This window comes from Ailuropoda melanoleuca, chromosome X (assembly GCF_002007445.2).
Source record: "Ailuropoda melanoleuca isolate Jingjing chromosome X, ASM200744v2, whole genome shotgun sequence".
In the NCBI taxonomy this organism is placed as follows: Eukaryota; Metazoa; Chordata; class Mammalia; order Carnivora; family Ursidae; genus Ailuropoda; species Ailuropoda melanoleuca.
In genome coordinates, this window is record NC_048238.1 from 52,893,913 (window position 1) to 52,917,321 (window position 23,409).

Genomic DNA, 23,409 nt, shown 5'->3' on the forward strand with positions numbered 1-23,409 from the left:
CACGTCAGTTCCGATCCCCNTCCCCCCCCCCCCCGCCCCGTGGAGCCCGGGCTCTATAAAAGGTCTCGCGCCTGGCGTCCCTTCGCAGTTGCTCAGGAGCTCCTACAGCGTCCGCCACCAGTCGGAGGTGAGCAGATCGGCCGCGCCAGAGGCGGCCGGAGCAGGTAGGTGGCTGGTGGGGCTGAAGAGGGTACTGAAGCGGGAACGATCTTGAAGCTCATCCTAGTTGAGCGGACTTAAAATCAGGACCGCCACATGCCCTGACTGACCATGAACCTTGGGACTGAGATTATGGCAAAATATTTTGCTGGCTTCCACTTTTAAAAAAGGTTTTTGGAAGAAGCAATTTTTTTAAAGCCATATTAACTCCGCTAAAGCAAAGATGAGGAATGGGAGTGTGGAGATCCCAGTGGGGGCATGAGGGAGAAGAGGCCTGGGGAAGGTGGCGTGCGGTTGTAGGGGGGGTCGTCTAGGCCTGAGCTGTGGAAGGACTGGCTGAGTGAGATTGCAGCGTGGGGGGAGGTGGAGGGCTGATGAGGGCGTGGGGGTGTTGGACGCCTGATTCCGCAAGGCCGGTGGGCTGATTGAGGTCAGAATAGGGGGTGGAAATGTGGGCAAATGGAGGGTGGGTAGGGGTGGGTAGGAGTGCGTGAAGGGAGTGAGGTATGAGGGGGTGTCTGATCGGCTAGCTGTGGTGAGAGGGTTTTAAGGGCCTGGTGAGTGGAGGTTTTGAGGCCGGATTGGTGTACGACGACTGGCTGCGGGTGAGAGTCAGGAGGGGGTCTGGTCCTGTTGGTGTAAAACCTCTGGGATTGAGATGGAGAAGGGGGAGTGGGGGTGGTGGTGAGTGGTGGTGTCGAGGCCTGATTGGTGCAAGACTGGCTGGGGGCAGGGTCTGGGCCTGCTGGTCTAAGACCTCGGGATTTGGGGGAGGTGCAAGCAGGAGGGTGGGGTAGTGAGTGGAGGTGGCGAGGCCTGATTGGTGCAAGACTGGCTGGCGGCGGAAGTGTTGGGGGCGGGGTCTGGGCCTCTTGGTGTAAGGGCTCCTGGGGACCAGAAGGGGGAGCAGGGGCGTGGGGGCGGGAGTGAGTGGAGTTTTCGAGGCCGTATTCGTGCAAGACAGGCTGAGGCAGAAAGCGAGCATAGGGAGATAAAGGCATTGGGGGAGGGTGGAGAGCGGTTGGGAGTGCGGGTGCCCTGATCCTGTTTAAGAGTACCGGGAGGTGGGTGTATGGTAGGGGGATGGGGAGAGTAGAAGTTGGATAGCGGTATGTAGTGGCCTGGTCTGTGTAAGACTGCCTGGGCATAGGAGTAGAGAGGTGGAGGGGTGGCGGAGGGTAGAGGGATCAAAGCCTGATAGGTGGAAGACTTCTGGGGCTTGAGGCAGGAGTAGGGAGAGTGCAGGTGTGGGGAGAATGGCGGGCCTTTGGGGGAGTGGGAATCCCTTTTGGGAGAAGATATTCCTGGGCCAGGGACTGAATAGGAGTTAGTGCATTCTAAATCCTTACAATGGGGAGAAGATTTCTCTGGGTGCTAATAAATGAATGATTGGATTGCCCTTGCACATTTTTATAACGTGGTGGTTGAGGTGACCGCCATGTGCTTTGGGCTTTCTGATGGATCCACAAAGAACCTTGGCAGGGCATGGTTGGAGAGAGTGTCTATCTAGTTTTCTCCATCCAGGAAAAGCCTGGAACAAACATTTAAATGCATCTGGTTTCACAGAACAAAGCTTTGGCCTTCAATTAGGGTGCATAAGCTGCTCAAAGATAAATGCAGAATGTAGAAATGTTGGTTCCGGGGGCACCTGGGTGGCTCAGTTGGTTAACCGCTGGACTCTTGATCTCCGCTTAGGTTTTGATAACAGGGTTGTGAATTCAAGCCCCTGCATTGGGCTCCATGCTGGGCATTGGGCCTACTAAAAAAAGAAAAAAAAAATGTTCGTTCTGGGTTTTGGTTTTCTTTAAAGAGTGTATTTTTGTCTTGACTATAGACATGGACATGTCGAAAGAAGCAGCTGGTCAATCTAAGAGCCAGGATGATAACTGGTGAGACTTGAAAAATTCTCTTTTCTCTTTGTTTAGTCCTTCTTGTGTTGGCAAAATGATTTTCTCAGAAAGTATGTGTTTCTTTCATTTCGAGTCTACAGAATGTATAACTTGGTTAGTCATAAAATGAGAGTTGTAAAAAGGGATCTTAGAATCATACAGGAGTCCAGCCTCTTAGTCAGTGCACGAATCCTCTATGTAACATCTCTGTTAGTGGCCAGGAGCATAAAACTCCATGAAACAACACATTGTTGAATATGTGTAATTTCTAGAAAGTTCTTCATTCTAATGAACTTAAAACTTGTCTTAGGGTTACTTCCATCCCATTGTTCACAGTGCTGCCCTCTAGAGGTACACAGATGAAGTGTTTCTCTTCTCTGTGATAAGGGGGTATTTTAAGATAGTTCTCGTATCTCTTAAGTATCTCTCCTGGAACACTGCCCTGATTTCTCCTTCACAGATAAGCATGTAAGCATATAGTATGGGAGAAAGTAAAAACCGTAGAACAGCGAGTCTGGAAATAGACCCAAATACCCAAATATGAAAATTTAGTTCATGATTTAAAAAATGACATTTCAGATCGGTGGGGAAAAGATGGACTCATCAACAAATAATTTAAAGATAATTGGCTAACCATTTGGAAAAAAATAATTGGATTCTTAATTCATCTCTCCTTACAACAAAATAAATTACAAATGGATAAAGTATTTAAAATAAAAAAGGAAATCATTAAAAATGTTAGAAAACAGGTGGATTTCATTTCCAATAATTTTGGAGTGGGGGAATCCTCAGTTTGATATCAAACAAAAGTATAAAAATGACAAACTGGAGAAGTATTCACATTACCCATGATAAAAGGCTATTTTTCTTAATCTACAAAGAACTTTTACAAGTCAACAATTAAAAAAAGATGAACATACACATGAAAAATGGGCAAAAGATATCAGAAGGTAGTTCTTAGGGAAAAAATACAGTTGGCCCATAGACATTAAAATTTATTCAACTTTGCATTATTTATATTTAAAGAAATGAAAAAATTTTTCATAAGATACCATTTTTTCATACATCAGATTGATGAAGATTTAAAAAACTGTTAATAACTGGAGCTGGCAGATTTGTAGGAAACAGGCAATTTCTTCTAGCCATTGTATGAATATAAATTGGTGCAACGTTTTTGGAGGGCAATCTGGAAATACCCACATTGTAAATGCCCATGTCCTTTGACCCAGTAATTAGTAGGACTTTTTCTTTCCGTGTTAGAACAATTTTATTTAATTTCTGTATATATATTCACATATCCTGAAGTGCATAAATGTGGTTATGTCATACATTCTTTCTGTGTATTGACTCTTAACTTGTTCTTGACTCCTTTCCCCCTTCTCCCATGTCCCTTCTCCCTATAACTCATATTGATTTCATCATACATAGACACACAGGCTGGTTTGGTCTTTGTTCAGTTCTGGGGAAGAAGGATGTATGACTTAATTACTAGTCCACAGAGAAATACATACAAGGATGTTTGTTGCAGCAATGTTTGTAATAGCACAAATTGGGAGAGAGTTTAAGCGACCTAAGGGTGTAATTGAATGAATTATGGTTCATCCAAAAAACTGTGGTAAGAAATGTATGTTCTGGTAACGGAAAGACTACTAAGATAGATAAAGTGAAAACCTGCCAGCAGTGGAACAATGTAGCATACTAGTTCCTATTTTAAAAGATGTGTGCACTTCACTTGTGCTGGTATGTGCTTATGTTTAAGAACTTTCTAGAAGAATAAATAAGACACGTTTATTCCTGGCGAGTGGGACTCTTGGAGGAGGGACAACGTGTTCCTCTCCCTCACTCCTCGTTTCGGTATTCTTTATCTCTCAGAAAGCTATCTGGTAAACATTATAACATTGATAGTCATTAAAATGGAAGGGGGGATTAGCAAAAGAATGCAGCAAACATTGGAAAATAAACATCTTAAGTAATAAAAAAGAAACACTAATTTTGATGTTATTTACCTATTAAATTAGCAAATGAGAGAACGTTATCCTATTATAGTAATGTTGAACTGTACACTGATCTAACCCTTTGGAAATGATTAAGCAAACGTACCAAGAGCTGTAAAATTGGTCATACTTTTGATGAATTTGACTTTTGGGAATCAACTTTAGGGAGATCCACTTTATAAAAGTAATTCAATGTACAAAGTTGCTTGTTGAAGCATGCACCTGAAAAAGTAATGTGTTATCAAAAATGCACAGGGTAAAATTCAAAGCTCTCTCCCTGACCCTCAGTCACTTGCCCCAAATAGTGCCCTGGGCCGATGGTTGGCATTAGTTCTCCTGAGAAGTAGACAGGCAGTCTGCTTTATCAGCAGCCCCTTGCAAATCTGGTTAACAGGAGTCCTTCCTCTAGCATTTAATGAAGAATTGAGAGACCCGAGTTCCGAAACTACAGCTGTGAAGACCAGATCCTGGAGTTCTGGGTGGAGATGGCTCTGGAGGCTGGATAGTGACCAGCCAGTCTCTCCACCCACCCTTGCTGCAAGTCGGGACCATTACTTTTCAGGATCTGGGCACTGTGTTTTCATTAATGCAGATGACGCTGTTTTTTAGTGTGTTCGTTTTTACTTTGGGCTCACGCTGTACCTCACGTAAACTTCACATAAGGTTCACATAAATGGGCATGTGTAATCAATTTTTTAAATGTAGGAAATTATTGGTGAGATCTCGTAGGCAAGTCTTTTTATTTATTATTATTTTTTAAAGATTTTATTTATTTATTCGACAGAGATAGAAACAGCCAGCGAGAGAGGAAACAGAAGCAGGGGGAGTGGGAGAGAAAGAAGCAGGCTCACAGCAGAAGAGCCTGATGTGGGGCTCGATCCCATAATGCCGGGATCACGCCCTGAGCCGAAGGCAGATGCTTAACTGCTGTGCCACCCAGGCGCTCCGCATTTCTATTTTTTAAACCACAGAAAAGTGAGCCTCTTTCAATGAGGCCTCAAAAAATTGGGTCAAAACTCACAACTGTTCCTCTCCACGGAAATCTTTAGTAAAAGGCGAAAGATTTATACGATCTGAAGAGAAACCAGAGTATACGTAGGCAAGCCTCTTTAAAACAAGGTTCTATGGGGGTGTGGGTGGGAGGGTGGAAAGTAATAAAAGGGGTCCTCGGAACCACTTCGTGAGATTCATTCATTGTTTTATTCAACCAGATAGTCGAGTACTGACTTTGTACTGAACATTCTGAAACAGGTACACTTCCAAATTCTTGTATGGCTTACTGCCTGGGATGGGAGATAGAAACATGTAAGCAAGCACTTACGGTGTAGTATGATAAATGCCCTGATGTGGGAGAGGTACGTGGTCCTGTAGGAGGGCAGACGTTAGCTCATTTAATTTTCACAGTAGCCGTATGAGATAAGTGGTTCTTTTTTTTTTTTAAAGATATATTTGTTTTAGAGAGAGAGGGTGGGAGAGGGACAGAGGGAGAGGGAGAGAGAATTTCAAGCAAACTCCCCACTGAGTGCAGAGCCTGACTGGGGCTTGATCTCACGACCTGGAGATCATGACCTGAGACAAAATCAAGAGCCCGACGCTTAACCGACCGTGCCACCCAGACGCCCCGAGTGGTTGTTTTACAACTGAGACCCAAGAGCTTAATTTACAGAAGTTTAGGTAAGAAGCAACGGTGGCTTAGAGTAGGGTGGTAATAGTAAAGTTGGAGAGATTCAGATGAATTTAGGATATATAGTGGTTTATCAGTTCTGAGACTTTTTAAAGATTTTATTTATTTGACATAGAGTGAACACATACAGGGGAGTGGCAGGCAGAGGGAGAGGGAGAAGCAGGCTCCCTGCTGAGCAGCGAGCCCGATGGGGGACTCAGTCCCAGGACCCCAGGATCATGACCTGAGCCGAAGGCAGATGTTTAACTGACTGAGCCACCCAAGCACCCCAATTCTGAGACTTTTCCCACAGTTTCAAAATTGGGATGCATCACACTTTTGATAGCACGTCATCATTTGCTAGTGTTTTTTTTCTTTTCTTGGAAGTACGTATGTCTTAGATAGGATGAAATGTATTCTAGAGGTAGAGCCGACAGATCTTGCTGATGGGCTGGATGTGGGAGGTGAGCGAAAGAGGAATCAAGGATGACTCCTAAGTCTTTGGTTTGTGTTACTGGGTGGTGCCATTAACCGAGATTGGTAAATCTCCTATAGGAACAGGATTGAGGGAGGAAATCAAGAATTCTGTGTTGGCTGTGTGACGTTTCAAATGCTTAGTAAATGTCCAAGAGGTCACACAACAGTTGGGAGTTCAGTGGAGAGTTCGAGGCTGGAAATACAAAATTGGGGGGTGTGGGGTCTTGGGATAGTAGAATCAATGATCCAGGAGAGAGGGGACAATAGTGCGACACAGAATGGAAAATTGCAGGAATAAAGTCCTTGAGAAGGCTGGAGGGGGATGAGATCCAAAGTGCAGGGGAGGGTTTGCCTGGAGACAGTGGTAGGAACATTGTGTTCATTGTTAACTATAGAGAAATAAGAGAATCGGGTGTAGTTACAGATAGGATGGTAGGTTTGTTGGTGGGAGGACGAGGCATTTCCTGTCTGATGGCTTTATTTTCCCAGTGAGACAAGGTCGTTAACAGAATGAAGGTTTCCGCAGTTTGAAGGTGGAAGGACTTCTGAAAGACACAATGTGAGGGGCAGGACACTGGTTTTCATCGATCAACCAAAGCCCAGTTAGTATGCTCTGATGGCCTGGCCACTGACTAGTCTTTTTTAGCCCAAGATGCTTTGTTTTGTTAATACTACAAGATGGATGAGGAGAAATACCGTATTTTAAAAATTACCAGGGACACCTGGGTGGCTTGGTCAGTTGAGCCTCCAACTCTTGGTTTCAGCTCAGGTCATGATCTCAGGGTCCTGGGATTGAGCCCCACATCGGGCTCTGTGCTCTGTGTGGAGTCTGCTTAAGATTCTCTTCTCCCGGGGCGCCTGGGTGGCACAGCGGTTAAGCGTCTGCCTTCGGCTCAGGGCGTGATCCTGGCGTTGCGGGATCGAGCCCCACATCAGGCTCTTCTGCTATGAGCCTGCTTCTTCCTCTCCCACTCCCTCTGCTTGTGTTCCCTCTCTCGCTGGCTGTCTCTATCTCTGTCGAATAAATAAAAAATAAAATCTTTAAAAATTAAAAAAAAAAAAGATTGTCTTCTCCCGGGGCGCCTGGGTGGCACAGCGGTTAAGCGTCTGCCTTCGGCTCAGGGCGTGATCCCGGCGTTCTGGGATCGAGCCCCACATCAGGCTCCTCTGCTATGAGCCTGCTTCTTCCTCTCCCACTCCCCCTGCTTGTGTTCCCTCTCTCGTTGGCTGTCTCTATCTCTGTCGAATAAATAAATAAAATCTTAAAAAAAAAAAAAGATTCTCTTCTCCCTCTGCCCCTCCCCCCATGCATGCACACACTCTATCTCAAATAAATAAATAAAATCTTTAAAAGAAGAGAACCATGGTCATGTTTTGACCCGTACTTGGGAAACCTTACACCCAGCAAGAGTTTTCTTTGCTGATTAAAAAAAAATTGACTCTGAAACCAATAATACATTATATGTTAATTAATTGAATTTAAGTTAAAAAAAAATTTTTTTTAAAGATTTTATTTTTTATTTATGTGACAGAGATAGACAGCCAGCGAGAGAGGGAACACAGCAGGGGAGTGGGAGAGGAAGAAGCAGGCTCATAGCGGAGGAGCCTGATGTGGGACTCGATCCCGAAACGCCAGGATCACGCCCTGAGCTGAAGGCAGACGCTTAACGACTGCGCTACCCAGGCGCCCCATGTTAAAAAAATTTTTAAAAATTTGAGGTCTACTACTGAGTAAGTCCAGTGTGCAGTGACAGATAAATGAGTAGGAAATTGAACCAAGGGGGTGAGCCAGTGTGTGTCTTGAAAAACTGAAAAATACCATCAATCCAATATAAAAATATTATCAATCCAGTATATTATCAATCCAATAACCAACCTCAAGGTTAAAATGAACACCCTCAAGAAGTGGTGAAGGTTGGGGGCGCCTGGGTGGCACAGCGGTTAAGCGTCTGCCTTCGACTCAGGGCGTGATCCCGGTGTTATGGGATCGAGCCCCACATCAGGCTCCTCTGCTGTGAGCCTGCTTCTTCCTCTCCCACTCCCCCTGCTTGTGTTCCCTCTCTCTCTGGCTGTCTCTATCTCTGTCAAATAAATAAAAAAAAAACTTTAAAAAAAAAAAAAAAAAAAAGAAGTGGTGAAGGTTGACTTCATATATCTAAGACCTTACTCATAAAACCTGATAACGTTTAGGTCCACCTTTAGCACGTCTGGTTTCCCCTGTGAGCTGTACGTCACACTAACTAATGCTAAGATAACCTGTGATTAGGTCCTAGACTGTAGCCTGGTGCATTACTGGGGGGCAGAGAAGCAAGAGGCCCCAGCATCACGGTTCACTGCCAGGAGCAGCTGCAGCTTGGCAGTCACCCTTCGTTTGCTCCCCAAGAAGTGGATTTCAGCATTTGTCCATTTAGCTAGACAGCAGTCCCAATAAGTAGGCCCTCTTCAAGCCAGTAAACACTAGAAGGTGTTCTCCTTGCTCTTTGGGCCGTCTGACTTTTAACTGTAATCTCTTCATCTTCAAGTCCTTTCACACGTGGCCTCTTTCTCAGAATTCACTTTCATATCTTTCTTTTCCTCTTTTTCTTAAAGATTTATTTAGTTATCTTAGAGCAGGGGTGGGGCCGCTGGTGAGGTGGGGCAGGGTGGGGCAGAGGGAGAGGGAGAAAGAGAATCTCCGGCAGACTCCCCACTGAGCGTGGCACCCGACTCGGGGCTCGATCTCATGACCCTGAGATCATGACCTGAGCCGAAACCAAGAGTTGGACTCTTAACGGACTGAGCCACCCAGGCACCCCTCACTTTCATGTCTTGAAGTAGAACTAAATCACTTGGGAGAAAACAGGCTTCTCGCTGGTAGCTGATGATACTCAACTAACGTTCTTCCCCTATCTTCGATTCTGTGGTAAAGACTGAGCAGCTTGTTGCTTCTAATTTTTCTTCACCTCCCCTACTGTGATCTTAATTTCATAACTCCCTAAGACTTTTTATGCTTGTCAGAAGCTCTGATGGGTGCTTCTCTCTGTACGAGATTCAGCCTGTGGGCTCGTGTGCGATATTTAATGGCTTCCTTTATAACCGTGTGTGTCTCCTTTTTCGCAGTTGCATTCTTACCGTGGACTCGAGCAGTGATGAAGAGTATGAGCCCTGTAAGTAGTGCCCCTCGGAGCAGTCGTTTCCGTTTCAAGGCGTAACTTCATCCTGTCTTTGTGGAGATGACGGAAATGTGATTTGGGACATTCGGTGTGAGCTGCTCCAGGGTTTGTCTCCTCTAGGAGTTCTCTCTAGGTTGGTGAGACGAAGATCATTTCTCTGCTGTTAGGAGCAGAGGCAGTTCTCTGGGCTTGTTTTCCAGTTTGCCTCCTTGGCCTTTTTCATTCTAGGCCTCCTGACTTTTCTTTCCTCTCTGGCTCACTTGGGTCAGGGGGATAAAAGTCTCCCATCGATTTTAACCAGCCTTAACTTCTGGACTTTGGCTTTGGGGAGTTAAAGATGTGGGTAACCAGGTTTTTATCCTTCAGATGCTTCCTGACACCCTCTTTCTTTCTCTGATTTAGTTGGAACCGAAAAGAAGGAGCAGAAAAGGAGCATTAGGTGAGTAGGAAAATTAGCGAAATTTGACATTTGTTGAGGAATGATGTGGGTAAGAAGATGTACAAATAAACATCACATTTCATCTCTGAACACTATGTTCAGGGTCATAATGGGTATCTGACCTCACAGCCGGGTTCAAAGCATTAGATCTTTAGGCCGGGCCCATTATCTGATTGGTCAGTTTCTTCTTCGGAATGTCTTTGTGATCAATTCGTCCTCTAATTTCCACTCCTCAGGCCCTCATGGGCCCACGTGCCAGACTGTAGGAGGTGCTAAGAAAATTTACTGGAATAAATCCAAAATAGGATGCTAGTTAACTGATGTTTCCACATTGACTCAGTGAATTACCATAGTGGGTCTGTTGAGGTATGATTTACATAATGGCAAAATTCACCCTTTTAGGTGTCCGGTTTGATGAAATTTGACAAACGCATATGGTAGTGTAAACATTACCACAATCGGAGAGGTGATGCAGGATATTTTCATCGCTGCCATTTGCATTTTATTTTATTCTTTAATTTTTAAATTTTTGCGATTTACAATAGTTTTATTTTTAAATTTTTTTTATTTATTTTTTTGTGAGTAAAGTGGTAGACGTTTATTAAGTGAAGACAGAAGAAGCTCTCAAGAGTGAGAGCGGTCCCGAACAGGGTTGCCCTATTTTTTTATTTTTTATTTTTATCTTTTTTAAGACTTTTTTTTTTGAGTGATCTCTATACACAGTGTGGGGCTCGAACTTAAACCCCAACATCAGGAGTCACTCGCTCCTCTGACTGAGCCAGCCAGGCGCCCCTACAGTATTTTTTGTTTGTAATTTTTTAATTTTTAATTTTAATTCCAACATAGTTAACATACGATGTAATATTAGTTTCAGGTGTACAGTACAGTGATTCAGCCCTTCTGTACGTCACCCGGTGCTCATTGCAGTTGTCATTTACGTTTCAAATGCTTTATTGTTTCTTAGTGGTTTCCAGTATTATATATAATAAAGTCCTTATTTGATAATACATTTAAATATCCAATTTTTAAATAGAAAAATTGGTTTCTTCCTGCCTCCACTAGATAGATGTTGAACAGATACGTGGAGGAAAATCTGTTTTAATGGCCCTGCTGGGAATGCCCACAGATCTTGGTCCGGTCCTTGGAGGCTACTATAGTGGGATATTGGAGGAAGGGTGGAACTGGGGAAGGAGGGAGATGAGTTCAGTTTTGGGCCCGTGGAAATGGAGGGGCCTGTAGGCAGGGCCAGTGCTCAAAACATTTAACGACCAGTAGAGAATGGGCAGGGATCCGTCAGGATGACTGCCCGACTCATCAGAATAGACGCAAGGCTATGCCTGTTCATGCTGACGCAAGTCAGCCCTGCGCACAGGATATCCAGGTAGGAAGTTGGAACTGTGGAGCTGGAAGTCAGGCACACAGTTGGGCTGGGTATAAATAGGCTTGCGCAGGCGGATAGGTGATGTCCACGCAGTCCTTCGGAATTGATTAGCTTGGTGTGACGGCACAGTGGAGAAAGCCTGGGGGTGAGTTGAGGAAGAGCGGTGAGTCAGAAGTAGATGGAGGGGCAAGAAGAGAACCAAAAGAGAACAGTAACTTGGAAATTGAGAAGAGTTTTAAGGAGGGAATGACCAACAGGATAGCCAAGGCCCCTCAAGCTGGCAGCTTAGAAGTGGTGAATATGGTGGAAATGGGTTAGTGGATTTATGTGTGTAACAGGTAAAGATACAGAAAAATGGCAACTAACTAATGGAAATTAACATTTCCCTAGTCCCTTTTTGCCCTGTACCAGAGCTGCTGGCACACAGGCCCTCTGACAGCCCATTTCACTCAGTGCTTGACAGATCACTCCTTTCGTAGGGACAGAGACAGATTTAATGATTTGGTAGAAGGATGGAAAATCAGGAATAACGACTGAGTAGTTCCAAAGAAAGGGGAACAGAGTTGCTGCAGGGAATAAGCAAACAGAACATTTCCAGGTGCTCATGTTCATGGTAGAGGAGTCAGGAAAGGCTGTGAAAAGAAGACGGTGGTGCTGACGTCTCTCTTTTGTTTTTCCCTGTCTCCTCACTCAGCTATGTGGTGATTGACTCTGACTCTGAAGATGAATACTTCAGTAATAAAGTCAGAGCTCACATATCTGACATAAGCAGCAAAGGCAAGTATACTCGTGACCGAGGGAAGCAGCTGAGCTCTGCAGCCCCATCACACGGTGGTTTCAGGATACGTGTCAACAGACATTCGCTTCTGGCACCCACGTAGGAGCGGGTGCCACCATTTCTTCCCTCGTGGGTGCTGGGTGTGAATATGGCCGGAGTCCCCCCCCACCCCCTCCCTGGTGAATTTCCAAACATGGCAGCAACTGTTCTTGGTGCTTGAGACCTTGGCCACCCTCCTCCGTAGAGTTCTGACCTACCTATATATAGGGATTGGGGGGAAGAAAGTCAGGAACTGACACTAGGAAGGTATGAAGGCTGCTGCGCTACCCCCACTCCCCATCCCCACCATTTTTTTTTCTTCCTCCTCTGTATGTGGGAATGACAAAGAGAGGGAAGGTGAGAGGCGTCGGCTCATTCTTTCCAGCCTGATGGAGCCTTAGGTGGGTGTGGTTCTGAGTCAACCCATGGTGACGTTTCAGGGGAACCCTTGCTTTCTCCAGCTAGCTGTTTGTCTTTGCCTTTCACCATTCTCCTTATATTTTCTAGAGATTTCTGTTCTTCTCAGAGCCCATTTCCCATAGCTGATCTTTGCCCCTTTGGCTTCAGAGGCTCTTTTAAAACCCTTTCCAGAGGCATGGAGCTATACTCGCAGTTCAGAACCTATTCAGTGGGTGTGAAGTGTAGGAAGACGAGGAGCTTCTTTTCTTTTTTATTTAAGATTTTATTTATTTCATTATTTGAGAGAGAGAGCGGGGGAGGAGCAGAGGGAGGGGGACAAGCAGACTCCTCACCAAGCGTGGAGCCCAATGCGGGGCTCGATCTCACAACCCCCAAGATCATGACCTGAGCAAAAATCAAGAGTCGGAGGCTTAACAGACTGAGCCACCCAGGCGCCCCAAGACTAGGAGCTTCTTAAGCTTCCAGGATGGAACTTTACTGTTCTTCGTTCGCTTAGTACCCGATACAGGGCATGATATATAGGCCCGTCATATCAGCACCCTTCAAGTACTGGCTACTTCTTGGTAACTAGCAGAGAGCTACCATTGGCCAGAGTTCCCTGGCTAACCTGGGGTATCAGCAGGGAGAGGAGAGGTGGCTTGGAACCCTGGTCTCCTACTGTTTCACTACCTGTCCCCTCTCATTGATTTTTCCTCTCCTCGCTAGCTCTGAGTGGGTGTGCCTGAGTAGGACAGAGGTCCAGGTGCGGAGTAGGGGGGACGACATGACGAGCCACTGTAAGGGGCCAAAGGGAGCCCCGGGGAGGGCATGAGAGACAGAGCCAGAAAGCAGTTCATCCCCACAGACGACCACTTGCTCACTCGTTTCATCAGAAGATCCCTATTTTGTTGAGGATGAACTTTGAAGGTTTCTCTCCCCTTTCTGACTGGTGGACTCTTACTGTGGGCATTTATCCCTGTAAAGGAGAGGGGAGAATGCTCCAGTAGGACTGTCGTTAGAGGTCTCTCTACTGTTCTCCACATGCCACTTCTTTCCTTCTTGTCACGAATTGAGGTGGTGTTACAGCAAAGGAGCTTGAGCACAATACTTCTAAGACCACTTCGAACATTCGTCAATGTACAGTCATTTTTCTTCTGTGGATTATAAGCAGTGGGTCCCTCCCCCTCCACTTCCCTTTTTAAAATTTCAACTGCAGTTGAGAAATCTTTAAAATTTCTAGGAAGGATGACTTTTTACCATAGCAACTCCCACTCCTTTCTCTTTTCTTTATTGCATATCCGAAGTTCTTTGATAATGAAGTGATAGACGAGACTCTCAGCGTGTGATCCCAAATCTGCGGGTTTAGGATAAAGACTTTTTGCACCATAAATATATATTGTCACATCTTGCCTGTGCTGTGGTTTATTTTTTTTTTTTACACCCAGAACCCTAGGAACCTGGAAGGTGAGCTCTGAACAGACTCCAGAGAGCACGTGTGGTGTTAGATGTGCCACGCCTCATTTCTAGATGAAGGGACCCTCGGCGAACATTCCAAATGTTCCCAAGGCCTCTCCGTGCTGGTATGAGGACTTACCTCCTCATGCTTACATCAGTGGCTCTGAGAGCTTGGCGTTTGTGGACTAGTTGGGAAATTAAATTTTGGTGGCTAACATAGAGTTGCCAATTTTTCATTTGTCTAACGATGGGAATAAATTCTAACTACCATCTGCTATTGCCATAATTTCCTAAGGTAAAGAAACCAAAAGTTTAGGAAGGATATACTCTCAAAGGACAGTTCTTTAAGTTATAGAGCTTGAACTTGATAGGGGAAAAAAAGCCACTTTGTTATTCTGATTTCTCTTATTTTTCTGTGGACCAGAGAAAACATACAAGTCTGCAGGGCTGTGTTTGGGAACCACTGAGCACCTGCAGTGTGCGACTTAGAGAATGTGATTTGAAAATTGCCACTGGACTTGGATTGCTATTTTATCTGTTACTGCTCTCAGTAATGTAAAAAAGTAATAGAGGAAAAACAATCTAAAATAATGGATTCTTTTAATTTGAATTTTGAATTTTTAAATTTTTTAAAAAGATTTTATTTATTTGAGGGAGAGGAAGCAGGAGCAGGGGGAAGGGCAGAGGGAGAGGGAGAAGCAGGCTCCCCGGCGGGGAGCCTGATGCAGGGCTCGATCCCAGGACCCTGGGATTATGACCTGAGCCGAAGGCAGATGCTTCACCGACTGAGCTATTTTAAATTTTAGTTAGTTAACATACGGTACAATATTGGTTTCAGAAGTAGAATTGAGTGTTTCATCACTTACAGCACCCAGTACTCATTGCAACAAGGGTCCCCCTTAATGCCCATCCTCCCACCCACCTCCCTCCATCAACCCTTGATTTGTTCTCTATCCTTCAGAGTCTCTTATGGTTTGTTTCCCTGTCTTCTTCTTTCCCCCCCCTCCCATTCATTCACCCGTGTTCTTCCTTAAATTCCTCATATGTGGCATTTGTCTTTCTCTGACTGACTTGTTTCACTCAGCATGATACACTCTAGCTCCATCCATGTCAGAGAACAATATGGAAGTTCCTCAAAAAGTTAAAAACAGAACTGCCCCACGATCTAACAGTTGCACTCCTAGGTATTTACCCAGAGGTTACAAATACAGATTCGAAGGGGTCTGTGCACCCGGTGTTTATAGCAGCACTCTCCACAATAGACTCACTGATTCTTCACTGTGATTCAGAATGTCACCATTCGCAGCGTGTTTAATTTGTGCTTAATAACCCGAAGTTGGGTGTACGGGGCGCGCGGAGGGAGTATATTCATCTGTGATTGTGTCTCTCGAATTTCAGATGAGATTCTGGATGTGTCATCTGATACCGAGGAACAGCATCCCACCAAGGAGCCTCCCATACTTATTACTGATGATGACAGCGATTTTGAGGGCCCTGTGCTCATAATAGACGAGGATTCGTGTGATGAGGGCCAAAGCACCTCACAGGAAAAAGAGATGGAGGTCTTTGATGTCTCCCAGCACAGTTCACCTCTTGACGCTGTGGAGCCGGATCTTGGTGAGAATTTTGACCAGCCACCAAGTGGTGCGGAGGCCGCAGTGGAGGTCGCGGACGAAGAGCCCGCACCCGTGGTGGAGCAGCCGAGGAAAAGGAAGAGTAAGACCAAGAACATATGTGTGACACCCGGTAAGCCACTCGTATTGAGGCAGTCCGACCTGCTGAATGCGCCCAGCCCACCCCGTGCGCCAGCCCTGCCTGCCTTGCCCCTGCCCTTGCCCCTGGATCTGCCTGTCTGCTCAGCTCAGCCTGTCCTGCCTACCAACCTTGTGCCATCTCAGCGGCATCCCAGTGGCTAAGGGACACAGCCATCCCAGTGAAATGGATCTTTCCGGAAATGGGGGAGGGATACCCATGTCTCAGGAGTTGCCGGTCCGTCCACCTGGCATGCTTTCTCTCTGTACTTTTTGTCCTGAGGAGATGCCATTTTTCTTGGGACCCAGCCCAATTGGCAGTTCCTGTAGGAAGCCGGACGTCAGAGCTGCTCCTCCCTCCTCTCCTGGGTTTCCAAAGTTCTCAGGCCCCGTCTCTGCTAAAGCTCTCACCCAGCGGTCTTATGATATGTTCTGGAATCTGTCCCCCCAGGGGACGGTGAGCCTCTTAATGGGAGGACTCTTCTTCATTTTTTAAGTCTCTCCCAGGGTTTAGCCTGGTGTTCGGCACCTTGTAGATGTTTTAATACTTTTTTTCAATAAGCAAATGAATGACACTACCGTTACGGAAGCCTCTGGCTAGAGCAGTTGGCGGTATATGGGGGCTAACCAAAGATGGAAGGATTGTGCTTGTATAGCGAGTCAGGGTCCTGTCTAGGATCTGAGCTGCTTCCTTTTTTTTTCCTTTGAAGATTTTATTTGAGAGAGGGAAAGAGAGATGGCAGGGGCAGAGGGAGCCTGACTTGGGGCTTGATCCCAGGACCCTGAGCTCATCACCCTAGCCAACGGCAGACACTTAACCAGCTGAGCCATCCAGGGGCCCCTGAGCCACTTCCTAGAGCAAGTGTGTGAGCTATGCCACACCGTTCCTTCTACTGCCCGTGCCTCAGTTGCCCACACAATCTAACCTGGAGCGGCAGGCTCACATCACCTCATTATATAGTCCTTGTACCTGTGACAGACCCCTGCCCAGCTTACCCTGCTAGCAGCTCTGGGATTCACATAGGGAGTCCCTGTCTCACGGACCGATGGGGAGTATGCAGGCTTTGGACGGACGGTTGCCTTTTCTAGATGGTGCTGGGAGTGGCTGAGGGGGCTCCTCCTGGGTGCACTTTTCTGCCAGTTGCTTGACGGGCCCAATTTTCAGGGTCCAAACAATTATTTTTTTCAGCTGTGAGAGTCTCCAAAAGGCGTGTGCCTTCAAAGAAGAAGCCCGGGGCGGGAAAAACTGAAAAACACAAGACCAGGTACGTACTGTGTGTGTTCAACTGCTTGGGAGTTGATGGTACCATTGTCCCGTGTGCATGTTAAGCGGTCCCCTGGGCATGTGGGAGGGTCTTCAAGGGGTTGGGGAGTCTGGTGGGGGAGAGGGGACAAGGCTTCCACCCCTGACTTGGAAGGGCAGAAGTTGGAGAAAGAGGAGGAGGAGGAAGGGGGGAGGAGGAGGCACCCCACAGCGATCCCTGCACTTCCTGGGACAGCTGGAGCCCTTTTGCCCCTACATCAGCTCTGGCCTTTCCTTGGTGCTTAGACTCAGATAAAAAAATCGTGTGTAACTGAACACGAGACTTTTTTTCAGGCTAAATGCTGCCTTGTTGCTACCAGTTGGCGCGAAACCAAAGCAGTGCCAGCGGCGATGGTGAGCGGGCAGAGCAGACGCGGCCTGTGGAACTGGGGTGGGGGGGCAGGGCTGGCTTCCAGGTTTTCACAGTGCTTTGGCTGCATGCAGCTATTCCTGCAGCTTGGAGATGTTCTCGAACGTGTCGGAAGCTTAAACTTCGGGTGAAGTAGATCGCTTGCGGTCCCTTTATTTTGATGAATCTGCATGTAATTGAGTCTGAACGCAGCACGGGCTGTTGAGACCAAAGACATGTCCATACTCTGTAAAGGAAGCCAGACACTGACACGTTTTTTTCATTCTGATTCCAGGAAGTTCTCACCTTTCCCCTTAAAAAGATGTAGTGGGCATAATTTTCTTCATTCTTACTTGCATTCCGGAGTAATATATACTTCCACCTGAATTCTCTTATGAGACAAGAAACGTGTTTGAAGGACTGTCTGTCTGGGTGGTTTTTGTTTGTTTGTTTTTTTACCTGTACTTTGGACCAGTAAATGCATCTGAAGGGGAGAAGAAGAGCGATGTGTCAGGCATGGGGGCAGCAGGGCACTTTGAACCTGAGCTGAGAGGCTCTCTTCGCTCCTGCACTTCTTGCTCGGTGTGGTCGCTCGTGTAGTCCGGCATGTTCTCTTGCAGGTGGATCCCCGGTCAGCCGAGGGTCTCCTCTGGGTTCCTAGAGACATCCGCAAGCTGCTCTTGCCTCTAGGCCCCTGTGCCCTGGGTAGCCCCCGGGTGGCTCTGCTGTGGTGTGCCCAGAGAAGGCCTGTAAGCCACCCCTTTGTGTGCTGGCCCTCCGCACCATCCAAGGGAGGCTGGTGTGTTTGGCCTCCTCACCGCTGCCTTGGCGCTTCCTGTGGCAGTCTAGGCTTCCTGTTGTGCTGTGCCTTGTTCCTGCGTAGGCTGCTCCCTGGTCATGGTGTCTCATGTACCCATTTGGGGTCTTGCCAGTTCCTCTGATGTGGAGATGCTCTGCCTGCAGCAAAGTGGCGCAGACGTCGAGGGGAAGGCGGGCTAAGCCACAAGGTCTGCTTGACAGAAGTGCGAACGGAGGGGGGTCCCCTTCTCTTCTGAGGTCTGCAGATGGTTTGGGTTTTCAGCTGCTACCTTTTCGGATGCAAATTTGCTTTCAGAACGAAGTAATTTGAGGCAGCCCACGTTACTCACCAGTATCAGGCTCTGGGGTGCGGACCCTTACTTTAGCCGCCTTGGCCTGGTTTTGTTCTGATTTCTTCCCCCGACCCAGCCCCCTCACAGATGGCTTATTTTGTGACTTAGGGGTTCGTGAGTGTCCCGGCAAAATCCCCAACTCAGGAGTTGCGTGAAGTCAGAAACTCAGCTTAACGTGTGTTTGCTCCTGTTTTTATCTTTCCAACTCTGTGGGCTCATCGCTTGGGACTCGTGGGTGGCGGTAGCCAGGATAAAAGGGTGAAATGAATAGTTATTACAAGTGTGAGGCCTCCATGTGCTTAGCACTGCTCTTTGTGCATTGGGATTAGGCCTCGAAAGATGGGGCAGCAGAAGGGTTCTAATGGGAAGGCCCTGAGATTTGGGTCCAAAGATTCAGGGTCTCTGTGAACTTTGGGGAAGTCGCCTAACCTCGGACCCTCAGTTTCCTCCTCCGCCAAGTGGAGATCATGAGAATAGTAATCACTTCTTTGGAGGGCGGTTGTGCAGATTAGCTAGGATAGTACGACAAGAAATTCTCTGCAAAGGAGAAAGCGCTACACGGATGGTAGTTCTCTGGAGAGCCGCAGACGTGGTCATTCTAGGGCTCGGGCAGATCTGTTGTGCCCAGGCATGAACAGACTGTGGGGAATCCCGGTTCCTGTCCGGAGAACGTTTAACTTGCCCACCTTGGCCACAGTGGAAATGGTAGCTGGAGACAGACGTTGGGGCCCCATTGACCTGGGCCTTGAATGGCCAGGCCACACAGTCTAGTGCCAAGCTGGGGAGGGACAGAATTGGGATGTGACATAGGAAAATGAATCGGAAGTGTGTCAGGGTTGGGGGGTGGAAAGAAAGAAAAGGAGCCTGGAGGGAAGGAACACAAAAGGGATGCTGTAGCAGCAAGGCCTCGAGGGGAGATGAACTTGAACTAGGATGGTGACCATGGGGTGGAAGGGGGGCCGGCTGGAAGAGATGGAAGATTTTCAGCACATGGCATAACAGAAGTCCGATAACCAAACACACTGAGGGGTGGGGGGGCGTCCTCAGGTTAATCAGTTGACACTGTGCGTCGTGCCGTCGTCAGCTCGGAACTGGATCCCCCAGGAGAGAGATCGAGGTTGTGGGTACAGGAATGGGATCACTCCTGCTGTGGTTGAAACCACAGGCTTCACATCTCTGAGAATGCAAGTAGCGAAAAAGGCTATGTGTGGAACTTCGGGGAATGCTCTCCTACAAGGAGCTGGAAGGAAGAGGGACCAGCAAGTTTTCTGAGTCTCTCTGGTTGTGACCTGTATGTGCGCGTTTCTCTTCTTTCTTCCTCTAGCTACACATAACTCACTCGAACTTAACCTTTGCAGGAAAGGGATGTGCAAAATACCTGGATGTTTCCTGCGTGACCTGGAAAACGCGAAGCAGTATTCTGGAAGGAATTTCAAGCAAAATAAGGACAGCCTGGTTCAGAAAATCTACACCCTGTTTAACAGCTCGGTGTTTGATAAAAAGGTACAGTCGACGAATAAGCACTTGATGAGCACCTGCCCTTGGGTGCTGTGAGGTGTGCGGACGTGTTAGCTGTGTATTTCCTGCTCGGAGAAGTGTCGGTTTAGATGGAGAGGTGATGCACACATCGGTGAAAGAAATAGAGCACGTTTGTGGCTAGTCACCTACGGTACAGACTGTTACCAGCACAGGAGATCAGCAGAGGCACAGAAATCACTGAGAGCCTGAGTGGTCAGGAAATCAGGTTGCCTGCAGGAAGTAAGACTTCTGGTTCTTGAGGGATGGTAGGCAGAGAAGAGTAGCGGGGAGTGGGGGAGAGGGCATGTGTTGATCCTTGACTATCTGGAAAAGAGAGGCTTTATGTTCAAGAATAATGGGAAGGAGCTCTGTGAGCCTGCACAAGTTACGTAGCCTCTCTCTGCCTCAGTTTCCTCATCTGCAAAACAGGAGCGATAATAGTACCCCCTACTTCATAGCATTATGGTTATTTGTCAGAGAGAAAGAGGGAACAAGCCGGGGATGGGGCAGAGGGAGAGGGAGAAGCAGGCTCGATCCCAGGACCCCGAGATCATGACCTGAGCCAAAGGCAGACGGACACTTAACCCACTGAGCCCCCCAGGTGCCCCTACAGAATTATTGTTAGGCCTAGGGAAGGTAATACACCTGAAGTGCCTAGAACAGAGCCTCAGCGGTTATTAGGGCTTTCAGACTTGATTATTTCCGCTGACACGACCTTCTGCAGGGAAAGTTCTTAGATCTTTCTGAGGTTCCCCAGCCTTTGGGGAAGTCACTCCTCATGACAGTGGTGTTACATCACAGGGCTGATGAGTGGACTGAGGTGCACGTGCAATTTCAGGTCAGCGCTCTTACGCTGCAGGGGGAGGGGGAAGTGCGGGGAGGAGGGGGCGCCCTCTCCTGCCTCAGCAGGTTTGCACTCCTCTCCTCGGCTGCCCCGGACTTGCGTCCCCATGCAGGCAGCTCAGGTCCTGCATGCATGTGCCCTCAGCCATCTCCCGTGTGTCCTGATGGCCTTTGTGTTGTTTTCACCTGAGCTTCAGCCTGGCTTGTATTCTCCCCAGAATGTTTAGATCTGCAGAACTCTTTTATTTATTTATTTTTTAAAGATTTTATTTATTTGAGAGAGAGAGAGAGAGAGCATGAGCCAGGGGGAGGGGCAGAGGGAGAAGCAGACTCCCCGCTGAGCAGGGAGCCTGCCGACGTGGGGCTCGATCCCCAGGACCTGGGGATCACGACCTGAGCCCTGAGCCGAGGGCAGATGCTTTACTGACGAGCCACCCAGGCATCCCTGCAGGGCTCTTGAGTGAATAGGCTTTGGTGCGCTTGAAGCGGCTTGCTGACTCACTCTGCTCGCCGTTTTTTTCTCAGCTGCCGGAGAAAATAGATATCGGCTGGAATAAAAAGATGCTGAGAACTGCTGGCTTATGCACCACCGGCGAGACCCGTTACCCGAAGAAGCAGCGTTACGCAAAGATCGAGATTTCTCTGAAAGTCTGCGACTCTGCAGGTGATGACAGCTTTCCTGCCACGCTCTTTGCTTGTGACCCAGGCCTGTGTAGTTACTCTTAGGCACCGGTGTCTCCTGGCAGCCTAGTTGTTCCTGGGTAGATGGGCCTACTGTGCCTTGCTTGGGGGACAGTATCTTTTTTTTTTAGTGTTTTGGGAAAAGATTTATTTTAGAGAGAGTGATTTATTTATTTTAGAGAGAGCACGAGCAGGGGGAGAGGGAGAGAGAGAATCTGAAACAGACCACGCCGAGTGCAGAGCCCGATGCGGGGCTCGATCTCACGACCCCGAGATTGAGACCTGAGCCAAAATCAAGAGAGGGACGCTTAACCGGCTAAACCACCCAGGCGCCTCTGCTCAGAGGACATGATTATCAGCTGTCTCGCCGTCCCCGAGAGTCCAACTCGGCCGTCTTTCCATTAGGCTAACTATCTGCCTGCAGGTAGCTCCCTGTTGCCAGCGGCAGTGTCTCCATTCACCTGGTAGCTGAGGTTCAAGGTTCCCCCCCAGCCAGTCAATCACCAAACCTTCAAAATGACCCTTCTGTCCTTGTTCCTTTGCCACCGCCCAGGTGTGGGCCCCCCCCACCCCGTCACCTCACTCTTCATCTTGCTCCGTTCAGTCTCCAGCACTCCACCACGTCACTCTCCTGCTGAGCCACCCGGGGCTTGTGTGTGGTAGGGTCGAGAGTCTAGGGATGGTTGCGTGGCAGACCGGAGGGAAGTGGTTCAAGTGCTCATGATTTCTTTCCATCCCTCTCCCAAGACCGTCTCCGGGATACTTTGATCCATGAGATATGCCACGCAGCTTCCTGGCTGCTCGATGGCGTCCGTGATTCTCACGGCAATGCGTGGAAGTATTATGCCAAGAAATCGAATATGGTGCACCCAGAGCTGCCCATGGTCACTCGTTGCCATAACTACAAGATTAACTACAGGATCCATTACGAATGTACTCGGTGCAAAACCAGGTAAGACCCTCCGCCTCCCGACTGTCTTCGGTTCCGTTTCTGCTATGGTCTCCAGCGAACTGGCCCTTTGTGATTTTGTTAGTAAGTATGTGGCTGGCTGACGTGACGAGTAAACCTCCTCGGCTCCTTTCCACATCTTCTTTCTCCATGCTCTCCTACGTGGAGCTGGCCTGACCCCTGCTGTCGCTTGGTGCCCCACTGTCTGAGAAACCACAGAAAGAGTCTTGCTTTGGGCCCATGGCCAGCAGCTCTGGGAACACGCTGAGGTACGGTGACTGATGCGTTTGCTGTGTGTGTCTCTTTCCTCATTAGGGTCGGCCGTTACACCAGATCCTTGAACACCGATCTCTTTATCTGTGCCAAGTGCAAGGGGCCTCTGGTCATGCTGCCACTAACTCGCAAGGATGGAACCCCCATTGCGCCCCGTGTGAGGCCCTTTGCTAAGTATGTGCAGGAGAATTACAGAACGGTTAAGCATGAGACGGAAGGGATAAGCCATGGGGATGTGATGAGACGGCTGAGCAAGGATTATGCTGATAAGCAAAGGCAGGGTCGTTGAGGTTATCTGGGGGTGTGTTTGTGTAGGCTGAGCCCCCCTACTGCTAAGGGATAAGAAGTTTTAGAAAAATATCTCTATTTCTGATAAGCGATGAATATTGAGAATATTAGGATTTAAGCCGTTTCTTTATAGCCTCGTACAGTTAATGATGATCTTTCTTAAGCAAGAATTCTGTTGCTAAGCAATTTTGCACCCTCAACGGTGCTCACAAGCCCTTTGGATCCACTCTGGGTATTAGTTCGTTTTAACATAGTTTTAACACGTAGAACACAATGCAAACACAAACCGCGATTTCAAGAGGGGCAGGTGGAGAGAAGGAGAGGGATGCTGGCAGGTGGAGCCTGTTACACTTACCTAGACGTAAAAGACAAGCACGTTTCATGAATTCAGTTGCTCTTGACATTGAATAAAGCTGCACTGAGCTAATGTAGTTGTTCATAAGACAAAAAAAATAAATAAAATTTTTTCTGCAATTCA

At 47.6% G+C, this 23,409-nt stretch overlaps 1 protein-coding gene and 1 non-coding gene across 2 annotated transcripts; one reads left to right on the forward strand and one right to left on the reverse strand.

The window, feature by feature from the left end:
- The first annotated feature begins 12 nt into the window (after positions 1-12).
- GCNA (germ cell nuclear acidic peptidase) lies at positions 13-23,409 on the forward strand. The gene is made up of 12 exons (XM_019793392.2): positions 13-164; positions 1,994-2,048; positions 9,282-9,328; positions 9,737-9,773; positions 11,849-11,931; positions 15,224-15,571; positions 16,766-16,841; positions 17,174-17,233; positions 19,738-19,882; positions 21,266-21,404; positions 22,169-22,373; positions 22,686-23,409. The coding sequence occupies exons 2-12, from the start codon at positions 1,996-1,998 to the stop codon at positions 22,930-22,932; spliced, it is 1,440 nt and encodes a 479-aa protein (XP_019648951.1). The 5' UTR covers positions 13-164; positions 1,994-1,995; the 3' UTR covers positions 22,933-23,409.
- Positions 5,021-5,135, reverse strand: LOC117797589. Its single transcript, XR_004622588.1, has one exon. It is a non-coding gene; the product is annotated as a U5 spliceosomal RNA (small nuclear RNA).

Coding starts and splice junctions, on each gene's coding strand:
- GCNA (XM_019793392.2), top strand. CDS start 1,996: ATGGACATGTCGAAAGAAGCAGCTGGTCAATCTAAGAGCCAGGATGAT. Junction 16,842..17,173: donor ACTGAAAAACACAAGACCAG/GTACGTACTGTG, acceptor ACTTTTTTTCAG/GCTAAATGCTGCCTTGTTGC. Junction 19,883..21,265: donor GCTCGGTGTTTGATAAAAAG/GTACAGTCGACG, acceptor TTTTTTTCTCAG/CTGCCGGAGAAAATAGATAT.